General features: G+C 54.6%; 1 protein-coding gene across 2 annotated transcripts; it reads right to left on the bottom strand.

Moving 5' to 3' along the window:
• Positions 1-46: 46 nt before the first annotated feature.
• Positions 47-15763, bottom strand: MBOAT7 (membrane bound O-acyltransferase domain containing 7). 2 transcript variants are annotated; one of them, XM_054461528.2, is made up of 8 exons: positions 15412-15763; positions 14513-14591; positions 14298-14427; positions 13268-13394; positions 9641-9800; positions 7283-7643; positions 5274-5450; positions 47-1063 (listed from the first exon to the last, which is right to left on the bottom strand). In XM_054461528.2, exons 2-8 carry the CDS (start codon positions 14586-14588, stop codon positions 676-678), a joined length of 1419 nt encoding a protein of 472 aa, XP_054317503.1. In that variant the 5' UTR covers positions 14589-14591; positions 15412-15763; the 3' UTR covers positions 47-675. The 2 variants fall into 2 exon arrangements, with proteins under 2 accessions (XP_054317503.1, XP_054317504.1); XM_054461529.2 differs by lacking the exons at positions 13268-13394; positions 14513-14591; positions 15412-15763 and having other exon boundaries at positions 14298-14411.
• Positions 15764-15908: the final 145 nt, after the last annotated feature.

Below are 15908 nucleotides of genomic sequence, written 5' to 3' on the forward strand. Positions count from 1 at the left end.
TCCTTCCCGCCGTTTATCCTCCCAGATACCTGCACGGACACGCCGCCTTTGTGCAACACTTTATTGGGAAAGATTTACACATGGTGACCTGTCACAGGCCGAGCAATGAAAAGAGGGTGCCAGGAGCGCTGGGGCCCCGAGGTGGCTCAGATGGAAGCCATGGGACAGCCGTCCCCAGGCCTGCGCATCCGCACCTCAGTTTCCCCTTTGTGAAATGGGAAGCTTATGCTTCCTTCCAAGTCTGCAATATTGGTGCGATGAGCTAAAAGTGGAGTGAAAGACACAAGGAAGAGGCTTCCCACTCCCAGGACCTGCCCCCAAGCTCCAACCCCACATTGTGGATGCAAAGAAAGGGGATTTGCCCAAAACCCACTGCCCAGGGGCCCCTTCCGTTTTGGGGAAGTGCAGTGCTCGCTGGATACCCAGAAGCTGGAGCAGGGGCCAGTGACTCTTGTCTGGACAATACTTTGATTTTGTAGGAGTGGAGGTGGCCCCTGGGCAGAGGGCAGGGAGGACACCCCCGGGTCTGCTTCAGTTGCAGGCAGGGTATTTAGCTGGGGAAGAGGAAATTCTCTCCAGGACCCTCTCCAAGGTAAGGACTCTTTCTGGGGAGGAGACAGCAACCTGGTTCACAGAATTCCCAGGACCAGCTGGCAGAGGGGGCGTCGTGACAGCTTACTCCTCCCGGAGCTTCTCCGGGGCAAGGCTGGTGGGCTGGGATGCTGCCTTCCGCCGGCTGGGGCTGCCCCCACCTAAAGCCAGCCCCAGCCCCAGAGCTGCCAGAGCTAGGAAGTGGATACAGAAGTAGATGGAGGCCCAGTACCGAAGTGTGTCAGCCAAGGAGAGCAGCACGAAGCCCATGCACATGTAGTCATAGGCGCGCATCTTCAGGAACCAGTGCACCCAGTCCCAGGTCTTCTGGCCCCCTGGGCTCAGCCGCCCCCGCAGGGCTGACTCCAGCCGGCTCTCAGCAGCCAGGCACAGCGGGATCGTCAGGAAGCTCAGGTAGTAGCCCGGGTGGAGGCCATGCCAGTAGGCGCTCAGCAGCATGGTCCAGGTGCTCCTGAGGAGGAGGCTGGGAGTCAGGACCTGCGAGTCCAGGTCCCCAGTGCCCACGGTCCCCAGATCCAGGAGTCCAGGACCCCAGCCCCTCCTCCCTCAGACCCAGAAGTGCAGACCTGGCCCCTCCTCCCTCAGACCCAGGAGTCCAGACCCCACCTTCCTCCTGCCTCACATCCAGGAGTCCAGAGCCCACTTCCCTCCTCCCTCAGATCCAGGAGACCAGGCCCCAGGCCCTCCCCGCTCAGACCCATGCCCCTAGCTCCAGAAGGCGGAGGAGGCTATAGGCCTCTGTCTCCTTCAGGGATCCAGGAGCTCCCAGCCTTCCATACACACTCAGTCCTATCAAGACCCTCTCCTCCTTTAAAGATTTAACGTTTTATATTCCACTGCCCTTCCTCTCCCAAGAACAACAAGGCATAATTCTTCAGCCCAGTGGTTTTTTTTTTTTTTGAGACAGAGTCTCGCTCTGTCGCCCAGGCTAGAGTGCAGTGGTGCGATCTCGGCTCACTGCAAGCTCCGCCTTCCAGGTTCACGCCATTCTTCTGCCTCGGCCTCCCGAGTAGCTGGGACTACAGGCGTCTGTCACCACACCCGGCTAATTTTCTTTTGTATTTTTAGTAGAGACGGGGTTTCACCGTGTTAGCCAGGATGGTCTCGCTCTCCTGACCCCGTGATCCGCCCGCCTCGGCCTCCCAAAGTGCTGGGATTACAGGTGTGAGCCACCGCACCCGGTCAGCCCGGTGGTTCCTAACCTGGGGTCCCAGGTCTGGCATCATCATCACCTGAGAACTTGTGAGACATACAAATCCTTGTCCCCACCCCTTTTGCACCAGAAGCCCTGGGGTTGGGGCCCAGGAGAAGTCCTCCAGGTGACTTTGATGCCTGTTAACATTTGAGAACTCCTGCCTGGCTCATGAAGATCCAGAAGTCCCTGGCCTGTGGTCCTTCCTTATTCTGGGCCCAGGAGATACGTTCCCCTTCCTCCAAGGCCCAGCACCATCTCTCCTCACTCTTTTTTATTTTTTATTTTTTGGAGACAGTCTTGCTCTGTCGCCACACGACAAGGCTCACTGCAGCCTCCGCCTCTTGGGTTCAAGCGATTCTTGTGCCTCAGCCTCCCAAGTAGCTGGGATTACAGGCAAGCACCACCAAACCCAGCTAATTTTTGTATTTTTTGTTGTTGTTGTTCAGACGGAGTCTCGCTCTGCCGCCCATACTGGAGTGCAGTGGCGCAATCTTGGCTCACTGCAACCTCTGCCTCCCGGGTTGAAGTGATTCTCCTGCCTCAGCCTCCCGAGCAGCTGGGACTACAGGTGCCCACCACCATGCCAGGCTAGTTTTTGTATTTCTGGTAAAGATGGGGTTTCACCACACTGGCCAGGATGGTCTTGATCTCCTGACCTTGTGATCCACCCGCCTTGGCCTCCCAAAGTGCTGGGATTACAGGTCTGAGCCACCGCGCCCAGCCTCTTTTTCTTCCTTTGTAGAGATGGAGTCTTGCTGTGTTGCCCTGGCTGGTCTCAACTGCTGATCTTAAGTGATCCTCTCACCTTGGCCTCCCAAAATACTGGAATTACAGATGTCAGCCATTGCACCTGGCCAACTCTTGTTTTCTTGAGAAGGGAGGACCATTGGCTTTCTGGTTCTTCAAGAGTGTGGAGGCTGGGTGCAATGGCTGGCACCTGTAATCCCAGCACTTTGGGAGGCTAAAAATACAAAGATTAGTCTGGCACGGTGGCATGTGCCTGTAATCCCAGCTACTAGGGGGGCTGAGACAGGAGGACTGCTTGAACCTGGGAGGGGGAGGTTGCAGTGAGCCGAGATCATGCCACTGCACTTCAGCTGTAAAATAAACAAAAACGATGAATCCTGTGCATTTTAAGGTGTTTAGGAGCATCCCTGGCCTCCACCCACTACATCCGACTAGCACCTTCCAGTTACAACAACATGTCTCCAGGGATTGCCATGTGTCTCCTGGGGGTGCAGCAGCAGCACAATTGCCCCCAGTTGAGAAGCACTTGTCTAAACACTGGGGTGCTTTGACCTGGCCTCAGCCCCAGAGCTTTAAGTGTCATCTATACCTGGCCAGATGCAGTGGCTCACGCCTGTAATCCCAGCACTTTGGGAGGCTGAGACGGGAGGACTGCTTGGGGCCAGGAGTTTGAGACCAGCCTGGTCAACACAGTGAGACCTCATCTCTATATATTTTTTAAGAAGTAAAAAAAAAATAATAATTAAAAAATTTTGGCCGGGCATGGTGACTCACGCCTGTAATCCCAGCACGTTGGGAGGCCGAGGCAGGCGGATCACTTGAGGCCAAGAGTTCGAGACCAGCCTGGCCAACATGGTGAAACCTTACATCTACTCTTGGCATGAGAATCACTTGAACCCAAGAGATGGAGGTTGCAGTGAGCTGAGATCACAACACTGCACTCCACCCTGGGTGACAGAGCATCAAAATAATAATAAGTAATAATAATAATAAAAATTTTTAAAAGTACAATTTACACCTGATGCTGCTCAAGCATCCCTTTTAAGAGCGACTTTTCCCGTAAGCGTCAGAATCCCATAATTACCTATCCAATAACCTCATCTGGAAATCTAAGTCCTCAAAGTCAATGACCTCAAAGTCAATGAGACTAAACCCAAGCCCTGTTTCCTCATCCTTCTTACTCCCAAAACTTACTCCTCCTGGGTCTTCCCCTTCTACCTTTATCTAATTAAATTAAATTAAATTAAATTAAATTATTTTTGTTTGTTGTTTTTTTTGTTTGTTTGTTTTTGAGAAAGAGTCTCGCTCTATCACCCAGGCTGGAGTGCAGTGGCGCGATCTTGGCTCACTGCAAGCTCCGCCTCCCGGGTTCACACCATTCTCCTGCCTCAGCCTCCCGAGCACTATAGGCGCCCGCCGCCACACTCGGCTAATTTTTTGTATTTTTAGTAGAGATGGGGTTTCACCGTGTTAGCCAGGATGGTCTTGATCTCCTGACCTTGTGATCCACCCACCTTGGCCTCCCAAAGTGCTGGGATTATAGGCATGAGCCACCGCGCCCGGCCTATTTTATTTTGAGACGAAGTCTTGCTCTGTTGCCCAGGTGACCTCGGCTCACTGCAACCTCTGCCTCCCGGGTTCAAGTGATTCTCTTGCCTCAGCCTCCCTAGTAGCTGGGATTATAGGCGCCCGCCACCATGCCTAGCTAATTTTTTGTATTTTTAGTAGAGAAGGGGTTTCACCATATTGCCCAGGCTAGTCTTCACCATATTGCCCTGACCTCAAGGTGATCCACCTGCCTGGGCCTCCCAAACTGCTGGGATTACAAGTGTGAGCCACTGCACCTGGCTATGAGTTTCTACTTCTTTTTTTGTTTTTTTTTTGAGACGGAGTGTCGCTCTGTCGCCCAGGCTGGAGTGCAGTGGCGAGATCCTGGTTCCCTGCAACCTCTGCCTCCCGGGTTCAAGCCATTCTCCTGCCTCAGCCTCCCAAGTAGCTGGGACTACAGGCATGCAGCACCACACCTGGCTAATTTTTTGTATTTTTAGTAGAGACAGCGTTTCACCATGTTGGTCAGGCTGGTCTCGAACTCCTGACCTCATAATCCACCTGCTTGGGCCTCCCAAAGTGCTGGGATTCCAGGAGTGAGCTGCCACGCCCGGCCTGAGTTTCTGCTTCTAAAGGCTGCACAGATAACAATGTCAAGCACAGAGTCTCCACTCAAGAAATATTGGAAGAATGAAAAACAATAAAAATGAATACATAGCACGCACTTACCTCTCAGGCCTCACATTAAATACACTTCACATTTTATCACATTTAGTCCTTCTATCTACCCGTGAAACCAGTAATAAATAGCATTAACTCCATTTAACACTTGAGGCAACTAAGAGGTCAACTAACTCCTCAAGGTTTCTCCATAACCTGGACGGCCAAGATTCCAGGAAGGCTGGCTATTGAGTCCACAAGACTCAGTACATTGCTTCTGTTGAGTCAGGCTGACTTTACAGAAGTAGAAACGGAGGCCCCGAGAGGGGGAACGATTTTACACCAGCATGCTGCCACTATAATTAGAGGCAGGGCAAAACCAGGCTAAACAAACTACAATTCCCATGAGCCTCCGGGGCAGGGGCCCAGCCAGGGAAGCTGCAGGCTACCCTGGGGCCTGCTGGGAGATGTAGTTCTGCAGTGTCACCTGAGGCTGGGAGGGCTGACTCACCGCAGGACGTAGGAACGGGCAGGTGCGCTCTTGTAGATATACTGCGCCAGCCACCACTGCACCGTCATGTTCCAGTACCGCATGCCATCGCGCACCCGCACGCAGAAATCTGTGCTGTAGCAGTCGATGTTGCGGATGGTCTCATAGTCATACTCCAAGGAAGCCGCCTTCTCCGGACTGGGGGGGTGGAGGATGAGGGTGGGGGACAGACATGCAGCTCAGCCAGGCCCCCTCCCAACGCCTGCTAGTGTCCCAGCCCCAGATGCTAAGGAAGGGATCCTGGCCAGGCAATGGCCCTCTGGCTGTCAGAGTTGCTAGGGCAACAAGGGAGGGTGGCCGAGGGTGCCTGCAGGGGGGGAAGATGGGTGGGCCGGGTGCTACAGTTCACTGACAATGGGGTTCTTCTTCTTTTGGTACCTAATGGGGCCTGCCACAGCCATGAAAAGCCTTGAAGGGCTATAGTTGCTAAGCTATGAGTCCTGTAGCAACCAAGCTCAGTATATTCGGAGAAGCCTTCAAGGATGGTCCCTTCTAAATTGTGGAACACTGCAGTTGCCAGGGAAGTTGTGGTTATCATCCCTAATAACAAGGTGCTTCACGGTTGCTAGGGAGATGTTCCAGGCACCAGTGGGGTCCCCATGATCTTTGTTGCTAAGGAAAAGGCATTCCTTAGCAACAAGGCCTAGGATATTTAGAAAGGCTTTTAGAAAGGGGCTTTTTTCCTGGTCGCAGTGACTGTCGGAGAAGTGTCGCCTCTAGCAATACAGTGGCTCCCTCATCACTGGTGTCGACAGCCCCAGCAGTGGCAAACACTGGCCCATATGAAGCCTTGGTGGCGTCTGATGACGGGAGGGGAGCCATCCTTTAGGGGTGAGGACCGAGCAGATTTAGAAAAACCTTCAATTCCTGCTTGGCTTTACTAGGGGGACATCCTCTCTCTAGCAGCTGGAGGTCAGGGCACGGTTATTAGGGCAGTGGTAACAAAGTCACGTGGGGGTGTCACTACCCCCCACAACAGAATGGCAGTTTGTGACGACTAGGGGACAACTCTAGCAGGGAGTAGTAGTTCATCATTTACATCAACAGGCTGTTCCCCCAGCCGCAGTCCAAGCCCCTGAGGGAAAGCTGACTGCAGCTGCCAGGAACACAAGGGCAGTCTACTCCCGGTTGCCGGGGGTGCCATTTCCCTAGCAACACGGGGGCAATACTTCCTCAGCCACAGGAGAGTCCACAGCTATGGCCGTGCGACTTGCCTAGCAATGCAGGTGCTAGGGGGTGGAGCCTCTCTGGCAACCAGGGTCAACCCGTAGTTTCCAGGGGGAGGTTTGGCTTCCTTAGCAACAGTGACACTGTAGTTGGTAGGAATGGCGTGCCCTCTGCTGGGGAACAGCACTGGTCAGGGATTGGAAATTGCTATTTCCTTGCAGAGGGCTGCTGAGGGCTGCTACGTGACGACATCCCACGGGCTGGAGCAGTGCTAGCTCCTAGCAACAAAGGGGCAGTGCAGGGGGTGCCATATCTGCAGCAACAGAGCAAAACTTCTGGCAAAAAGGAGGTGAACTACTGTTGCTAGGGATCCTGCTTCCCTAGCAAATAGTGGCGTTCTGTTGCTAGGGAACCGTTTCCCTAGCAACAGAGGGTGACCCACCACTAGCAAAGGATGGCATCCCCAGCAAGCAGGAACAATCTGGTTCTGGGGGGTGACACTTACGTGGCAACAGAGGGTTGGCACAGGGTTGCTAAGTTACCACCTTTTCCTAGCGACAGGGGGCAGTTCACCATACTGCGGGGTGACAAGCGCTAGCAACAAGGGGCATCTGTCAGTACCAGGGGTCTTTTCCCTAAGGACAGGGGCTGGCAGGCCGTGGTTGCCAAGGGGGCGACACTCTGCTAACAAAAGGTGGTGGCCCTGGCCCCTTGCTCCCCGCTCTCCTCCCTGCTAGGGGCAGAGCCTGCCCTTGGAGGTGGGGGCTGCTGGGTCTTGGGAAGCCTCCGTCGCGCCGCCTGACCTGCTGGGGGGTGGGCATTGGAGGGTGGGGCCGCCTCCGGCCCGGGCTTTGGCGGCCACGGGGTAGGCCCCAAAGCCGGCGGCAATGCAGCCGCACTCGGCGGCAATCCAGGCCACGTAGAAGCGCATGCGGAAGGCGAAGAAGACGGGGATCATGTAGAAGAGGCGGGCGGGCAGCGGGCGGGCGTAGAAAGCGTCCTCGCGCACGGCCTCCAGCGGGAAGAGGTGAGAGGAGAGCAGGAACAGCAGGCCGAAGAGCGGGGCCGGCCAGGCGCGGCGCAGCAGGGGCCGCAGGCTGGGCACGGCCCCGGGGAAGGGCTGCTCCAGCCAGTCCAGGTAGGTGCGGTAGCGGAAGAACGGGCCTGTGGGGCGGGGAGGGAGGGCCGCGGTCAGACAGGCAGGTGCGCAGAGCTCAAGTCTGCAGGAGGAGGAGAGGGAGCTTGGAAGGAAGGTGGGAGGAGGGAGTGAGAGGGGCAGAGACTGGGCGCCGGGGAGACCCCAAGGGTAGGGACAGAGAGCCTGAGAGATGGGGATAAGGAACGAGAGGCAGGGAGGACAAGAAACTCAGAGACAGAGACAGTGACAGAAAAACAGACAGAGGGGCCGGCGCGGTGGCTCACACCTGCAATCCCAGCACTTTGGGAGGCCTAGCTGGGAGGACTGCTTGAGCCCAACAGTTCGAGGCCAGCCTGGGCAAAACGGCAAGACCCCATCACTACAAAAAATAAAAATTAGCCAGGTGTGGTGGAGGGCACCTGAATTCCGAGCTACTGGGGAGGCTGAGGCGGGAGAATCGTTTGAGCCCAGGCTGCAGTGAGCAGTGACTGTGCTACTGCGTTCCAGCCAGGGAGGGAGGGAAGGAGGGAAGAAGGGAAGGAAGGAGGGAGGGAAGGAGAGAAGGAAGAAGGGAAAAAGAGAAGGATGGAGGGAGGGAGGAAGGAAAGAAAGAAACTAGGAGATAGCTGTGGTGCTTTAGCTACAACATGATGGTGGGCTGGCCTAGAGAGGGGGTTAAAATTTTTATATGTTCACAAAGACCGTATGTTTAGGTCAATGTAGGGTGGGAAGTTAAAAAGAAAAAAAAAAAACAAATTAAAATAAATAAATAAGACCACATGTTGTATGATTCCATTTATAAGCGCAATGTCCAGAACAGGCAAATCTTTACAGATAGAAGGTCAATTACTGGTTACCAGGGATGGATGGAGGTTTGCGGGATGATGGACATGGGGTTTCTTTACAGGGTATGAAACTGTTCTGAATATAAGTACACAGTGGTCATGTTTGCACAACTCTGTGGATATACTAAAAATCAGGGAGTTGTATGGTTGTTTTTTTTTTTTTTTTTTCAGGAAATCAAAGAAGCCAAGAGTTGTATGTTTTAAGTGGATGAACATGTGAATTAGAGTTCTCTAAAGCTGTTATTGGAAAAAAAAACCTTTGATGAGGTAAACAAAAAATATTTTCTTTTTAAAATTTCACATATATATATATACACACACACACACACACACACACATATATATACACACATACATATGTATTTTTTGAGATGGAGTCTTGCTCTGTTGCCCAGGATGGAGTGCAGCGGTGCAATCTTGGCTCACTGCAACCTCCGCCTCCTGGGTTCAAGCGATTCTCCTGTCTCAGCCTCCCAAGTAGCTGGGATTACAGGCACACACCACCATGCCTGGTTAATTTTTGTATTTTCAGTAGAGACGGGGTTTCACCGTGTTGGCCAGGCTGGTCTCAAACCCCTGACCTCAGGTGATCTGCCTGTCTCGGCCTCCCAAAGTGCTGGGATTACAGGCGTGAGCCACTGCGCCTGGCCCTTTTAATTTTATATTTATTTATTTTTTTAAAATAAAGGTTTAAAATAAAGGGACGGGATCTTGCTATGTTGCCCAAGTTGATCTCGAACTCTTGGCCTCAAGCAATCCTCTCGCCTCAGCCTCCCAAAGTGCTAGGATTATAGGCATAAGCCCCCACACCCAGATGTAAAATATTCCTTAAACTGAAAGCGGACCCTAAGCTGTGAATATTTGTTGTCTGGGCAGCAAAAACATCAGGTTGACATAGATCTTTACCTCCTTTATCTCTTCTCTTTGCTCCCAATATGCTACAAGGAGAAGAGCAAGGAATCACTTAGGCTGAGAACAGCCAGCTTCTACCCCAAAGCAGCTCTGGTCCAGCGGAGGTGTGAGATGTAGACCCAGACACATGCTCACCCTCACAGCAGCAGATGCTAGGATGGAGGCTGCCCCGGGGAGGGTGGAAACACAGAACAGGCACTCAGGGCGGAGGGGACACAGGAGACAGAGTGGCAGAGTGGCAGAGCTGTCAGGGCAGCCCCACTTACCTGTCATGATTCCCACGTAGCAGTAGCTGTAGCTGAGCGTCTCCATCAAGGAGGGCACGTCGGGCAGCAGCCCCAGGGTGGGCCCCTTGCTGAAGCCTGAGGCCATTTCCTTCCTCTGAGCCAGGTGCAGGTCCTGGACTTCACTGGCCAGGCTCACCAGCTGGGCGGAAGGGGGTGGGCAAGGGGCCAGGTCAGACTCTGGGCCCTTCCCCACACCCATCTCCCTTGCGCTGCTGCCCTCAGCAGCCAAGGGGTGCTGGGTGCCCGCAGCTCTGCACATCTAGGTTGTGTGTAACGCCTCTAGCTGGGCGGTGTTCCCCAGTGCTCAGCCCTAGGCCCTCCTCCCCTCTTTCCCTATTCCATGCTTACCTGCTCTCACTCAATCACGGAGGTTTCGATATTATCCACACGCTGAGGATGCCCAAACGCTACCCCAGCCCCAGACCTATCCATCAAGTGGCTTATTGGCATTTATACTCCGATGTCTCCAGGCACCCCAAACGCACTGGAAACGGAACAGGATGTTACCCACCCCACAAGGTAGATCCTCTTCTAGTGTCTCCCCTCAAATAGGCCACCAAATTGTTCAAGTCAAAAACCTCCCCCACTCCCCAAATCCAATCTTTTAATCTCTCTTTTTTTTTCTTTTTTGAGACAAGTTTTGCTCTGTCACCCAGGCTGGAGTATAGTGGCGCGATCTCGGCTCACTGCAACCTGTGCCTCCTGGAGGCTCAAGCAGTTCTCATGCCTCAGCTGGCCAGACTGGTCTCGAATTCCTGGCCTCAAGTGATCTGCCCGCCTTGAAATCCCTTAAGTTTGAGTCTGTTGCCTCTTTCCATCTCCACTACTGAGCTGAATATGTTGTACTCTCCATCCTTTCCCACCAGTCCCAAGGTCCACCCTATATCAACAGACCTCCTTCTTCCAGCTTGTGGCTGGCTTGTCAATAGAAACCCCTGGCTGGAGACGAAGTCAGGAGAGGGAGGACAGGGCTTTTATTCCCTTATGAGATGGCTTTGGGCTGGCCGTCACCCCTGATAGATCATTTCAAGGTGGGTGGCTCTACACACCCTTTAAAAAAAATAATTTTGGCCAGGCGTGGTGGCTCATGCCTGTAATCTCAGCACTTTGGGAGGCCGAGGCAGGCGGATCACCTGAGGTCAGGAGTTCGAGATTAGCCTGACCAACATGGAGAAACCCCGTCTCTACTAAAAATACAAAAAATTAGCCAGGCATGGTGGTGCATGCCTGTAATTCCAGCTACTCGGGAGGCTGAGGAAGGAGAATTGCTTGAACCCGGGAGGCGGAGGTTGCAGTAAGCCAAGATCCTACCGTTGCACTCCAGCCTGGGCAACAAGAGTGAAACTCCGTCTCAAAAAAAAAAAAAAAAAATTTAGGGCCGGGTGTGACGGCTCACACCTGTAATACTAGCACTTTGGTTGGCCTAGGCAGGCAGATCACTTGATGTCAAGGGTTTGAGACCAGCCCGGCCAACATGGTGAAACCCCATCTCTACTAAAAATATAAAAATTAGCCAGGCGTGGTGGTGGGTGCCTGTAATCCCAGCTACTCGAGAGGCTGAGGCAGGAGAATCGCTGGAACCTGGGAGGCAGAGGTTGCAGTGAGATCACACCACTGCACTCCAGCCTGGGCAACAGAGCGAGACTCCGTCTTTAAAAATAAATGAAATAAAAAAAATAATTTTTTTGTAGAGACAGGGTCTCACTATATTGCCCAGGCTGGTCTTAAACTCCTGGCCTCCAGCAATCCTCCCACTATGGCCTCCCAAAGCGCTGGGATTATACAAGTATGAGCCACTGCACCAGGCCTACACAACCCTTTTTCCATCCAGGTACCACAGCCTGACCCATTTCCTCTGGGCCTAGGGTTGGGAAGGGCTCCTTCTGCCGGTCTGGGGTTCAGGCACCATCCCTTCCTGCTCCTCTACATCCAGCCCACATCGTGGCCACTCCTTCAATCATCCTAAATGTGCGTTTCCTGCTGCAGCTGAGACCTACCCACAGCCAGCCAACAGCCTGCATCAAGCCACCAGTTTGTCACCTGGACTCGGATAAAGGAGGATCCCTTTATCTAAGTCCATCCCATCTTGCCCTGTTCCACTTCAATTCTCCTTCAGCATCCAGAACCAGTTTTTGTTCTTCTTTTTTTTTTTTTTTTTGAGATGGAATCTTGCCCGGGAAGGCCCAGGCTGGAGTGCAATGGTAGGATCTTGGCTCACTGCAACCTCCACCTTCCAGGTTCAAGCAATTCTCCTGCCTCAGCCTCCGAGTAGCTGGGATTACAGGCATGCGCTACCACACCCGGCTCATTTTTGTATTTTTAGTACAGACGGGGTTTTACCACGTTGGCCAGGATGTTCTCAAACTCCTGACCTCAGGTGATCTACCCACGTCAGCCTCCCAAAGTTCTGGGATTACAGGCGTGAGCCACCGCAGCTGGCCTAGAACGAGTATTTCTATGTGTTTATTTATTTTTGAGACGGAGTTTTGCTCTTGTTGCCCAGGTTGGAGTGCAATGGTACGATCTCAGCTCACCACAACCTCCGCCTCCTGGGTTCAAGCAATTCTCCTGCCTCAGCTTCCTGAGTAGCTGGGATTACGGGCATGCGCCACCATGCCCAGCTAATTTTTTGTATTTTTAGTAGAGACAGGGTTTCTCCATTTTGGTCAGGCTGGTCTCGAACTCCCGACCTCAGGTGATCCGCCTGCCTCAGCCTCCCAAAGTGCTGGGATTACAGGCGTGAGCTACCGTGCCCAGCCAGAACGAGTATTTTTAAACATTTAAAACTGGTCACATTGCCTCTTCTGGCAGCAAACCAAAAATCCCCTCTTATAGCAGATCTCCGTCCTCCACAGGAAGAAGTCCAATGTCCTCACGGTCTCCAGCCAGGCCTAGCATGGTGTCAGCCCTGCTGCCCGTTCCCTTTTGCTCGTCCCAGAAAGCGTATGTGGCTGGTGCAGCCTGTGGAACCCAGCCTGCTCCCCTCCACACATCCTACAGCCTGAAATGCTCCTCCACTAACCCCTCTCTCATCCAACCTACTCCTGCCACCGCTGAGCTCCCACGGGGCACACTGAATGCTGGGGAGGCCACTCCCTACCTAGCATGACTGCTGTGTTCACGGATAAGCTGCCAGTAGGAAACCGTGAGTCTGTGGGTCTGGGGTGGGCCCTGGGATTCTGTTTTCACCCATCTTCCCAGGTGATTAGGAGCCAGACCTGGATGCCCTAGTTTTGTGCCCTTCACCAAGTACCTTCTCCCCAGAGCTGGTTTTTCTCCTTTGCAAAATAGCTGGCTGCAGAGATTCAAGGACAGCATGTTGGTAAACCACCCGGCTGGGCCTCTGGCACACCGCAAGCACCCAGTGGCACCTACTGTTACCCTATGTGGGTTATTTCCTCACCCCAGGAGGAGCTGAGAGGTGAAGACCTGCCCAACGGCATGTGAATGGGGAATGTTGTTTCCAGGGCAGCAAATGAGGTGACGTCCCACCCCCAGGGTGTGTTGGAGGTAAAATCCCAGGGAGCCGCTGGAGGGGGGAGGTAAAGTGGGAGGTGAAGGGGCCCACAGGGAGGCTGGAGGGGAGCGGCAAGCCCCAAGTCTGACCTTCAGTGTCAGCAGCAGCTGGACGGCATTGGTGAAGGGCGTGGGAGTGGGCAGGCCCAGGAGGCTGAGGGCTCGGAAGAACAGGAGATAGGAGAAAGTCCAGGCCAGAGCCAGGGCGTGGCAGGAGCTGGGCAAAAGCAGGAGGCACGCTGTGTTGGGCACAGAAGTCTCGGCCTTGGCCGCTCACTCCACGAGTCCAGCCACCAATCCTCCCCCAACTCTCCCCATTCGTTTAGAGACAGAAACACAGAAGGGCAGAGAGGGGACAGGAGGGTGGACGTAGGGACAGAATGGGTATGACTGAAACAGTGGGAGAAGAGGCTCAGCCACACAGAAACACACACCAACAGACAAGAATGAGGTTAAGAGAAGCTTCGGGTGAAGACCCTGCAATCCTCCACTTTTTCTTTATTTCCAAGGTCCAGGGCTCAAGAAGAGAGAGGTGGATATGAATGAATATGAACGGTGGCCAGGCCAGCAGACACACTGTCCACCTCTCTCCATGACATGGATGTAGCGGACTGGGACAAACACAGGGACCAGACACAGAAGGCACGGGAGGAAGAAAAGCAGATGAAGGCCGGGCGCAGTGGCTCAAGCCTGTAATCCCAGCACTTTGGGAGGCTGAGGTGGGCAGATCACAAGGTCAGGAGTTCGAGATCAGCCTGACCAACACGGAGCAACCCCGTCTCTACTAAAAATTCAAAATTAGCCAGGCGTGGTGGCGCATGCCTGTAATCCCAGCTACTCGGGAGGCTGGGGCAAGAGAATCGCTTGAACCCGGGAGGTGGAGGTTGCAGTGAGCCGAGATGGCGCCACTGAACTGCAGCCTGGGCGACAGGAGCGAAACTCCATCTCAAAAAAAAAAGAAAGAAAGAAAAGAAAAAAATAACAAACATGAAACAAAGAAATGAACTGATCAACAAAAGACAGCCAAAGACGAGGCAGAAGCTGAGAAAGACTCAAAGAGGAAACAGGTTGCTTCCCCCTCTCCCCTCCTCTCCCTCTCCTCCCTCCACCAAATTCTCACCAGGGCTGGGCCTGAATGAGGGCCCAGGTCCCGAGGATGGTGACCAGAGAATGCAAAGTGTGGGGGCCACAGGTGAACAGGGTGAGCCCCAGGCCCACAGCGGCTGCCCCCCATCTCTTCAGCCCAGGACCTGCAGGGGGAAGGGACAGCATAAGCCTGGAACCTTCCAGAGGGTCCCCTCCTTTATTTTCCACTGGGGAGGGAGCCTGACTCACCGGCTTTCTTAAAGAGGAAGCCAATGGGGATGGAGATAAGAAGAACCACTAGATATGTCCATTCTTCAGGCGACATGGTCTGGGGGAAGGGCAGAGATTCACAGTGAGAACCCAGGAATCCAGGCCCCCTGCCTCCTCCCTCTACGAGGATCCAGGAATCCAGCCCTCTAGACCCCAGTTTTTGAGGATGATGGAGTCCGAGCCTCAGCTCCTCTCCTTTGAGAACCTAGCAACACAGACTCCAGCCCCTTCCTCCTTGGAGGAGACAGGAATCCACCCCCAGCCCCTCCTTTGAGAGCACAGGCCTCCAGCTCTCCTCTCCTTGGAGAACCCAGGAAAGTGTGGGGATCTCCCAGCACCCAGGCCCCTCCTTTGCGAACGCAGAAATCAAAGCTACTCCCCGCACGCATACTACGGACCCAGATTTGAAGACGCCTCTCTTTTAAAAACCCAGAAACAGCACCCCTCCCGGATCCTTCCTCTTCGACAGCCCAGGAATCTAGACCTCCGACCCCCTCTTCCACCGAGGATCCAGGAACCCAGACCACCTCTTTGGATCCCCCATCCCCGGCCCTTGTGAAACCAGATATCCGGACCCCCAGCCCTTCTTCTCCTTCGAGACCACTCAGAGGATCCCGGGCCTCCAGCCTGCACCTCCTTCGGAGCTCCAGACCCCTCTCCTACTGAGAACCCAGGGATCGAACACCCTCCCCTGCCCAGGCCCAGGCCCAGCCCCAACCCGTCCCGCGCACCCCAGCGCATCTCCGGCAGAGCCACAGGCGGTTGCGCCAGCCCCGAGTTCCAAAGCGCCTCCGGGGCCGCCCCGCACCCGCCAGCCCGCAGAGACCCTGCCGCCGTGTAACCTCGCCTCGCCACTGGGCGCCGCCACCCTGGCCCACCTGAGCTGCTCGCCGGGCAGGAGGCGGCCGAGCAGTCCCAGCCCGCTGGCCGCCGCGGCTCCGGCCACGCCTCCCCCGCCCAGCGCGCCCCCGCGCCGCCTGCTCCTTCTGGGCGCCCGCCGGGCTGCGCGGATCAGGCCGGCGAAGAGGCCACGGTCAGGGCCCCGGGCGGGCAGGGAAGAAGCCCCGGAGCAGGAGCCAAGAGCGCGAGTCGGCAACGGGACTCGAGTCCAGGTCCACACTGGGATCCGAGCTCCGAGTACGTGAAGGGGCAGGCCTTCGGGCTCGGAACAAGGAGGAGCCAAAAGCTTCGGACCCGAAGGGGAACAGACGGGATCCGGAAAGGAGGCGGGGTTTGGAGCTCGGCGGGAGGAATGAGGCGGAGTCTCCCTTCGGGTTCCTTCTGGCACAATCGAGAGCTTGAATTCACTGGAGGCGGGGCCACAAACTTCGGCTCACTTCGGAGATAGTCGAGAACGGAGAGCTGGGGCCAGTGT

This window comes from Pongo pygmaeus, chromosome 20, assembly GCF_028885625.2.
Source record: "Pongo pygmaeus isolate AG05252 chromosome 20, NHGRI_mPonPyg2-v2.0_pri, whole genome shotgun sequence".
NCBI classification, from domain to species: Eukaryota; Metazoa; Chordata; class Mammalia; order Primates; family Hominidae; genus Pongo; species Pongo pygmaeus.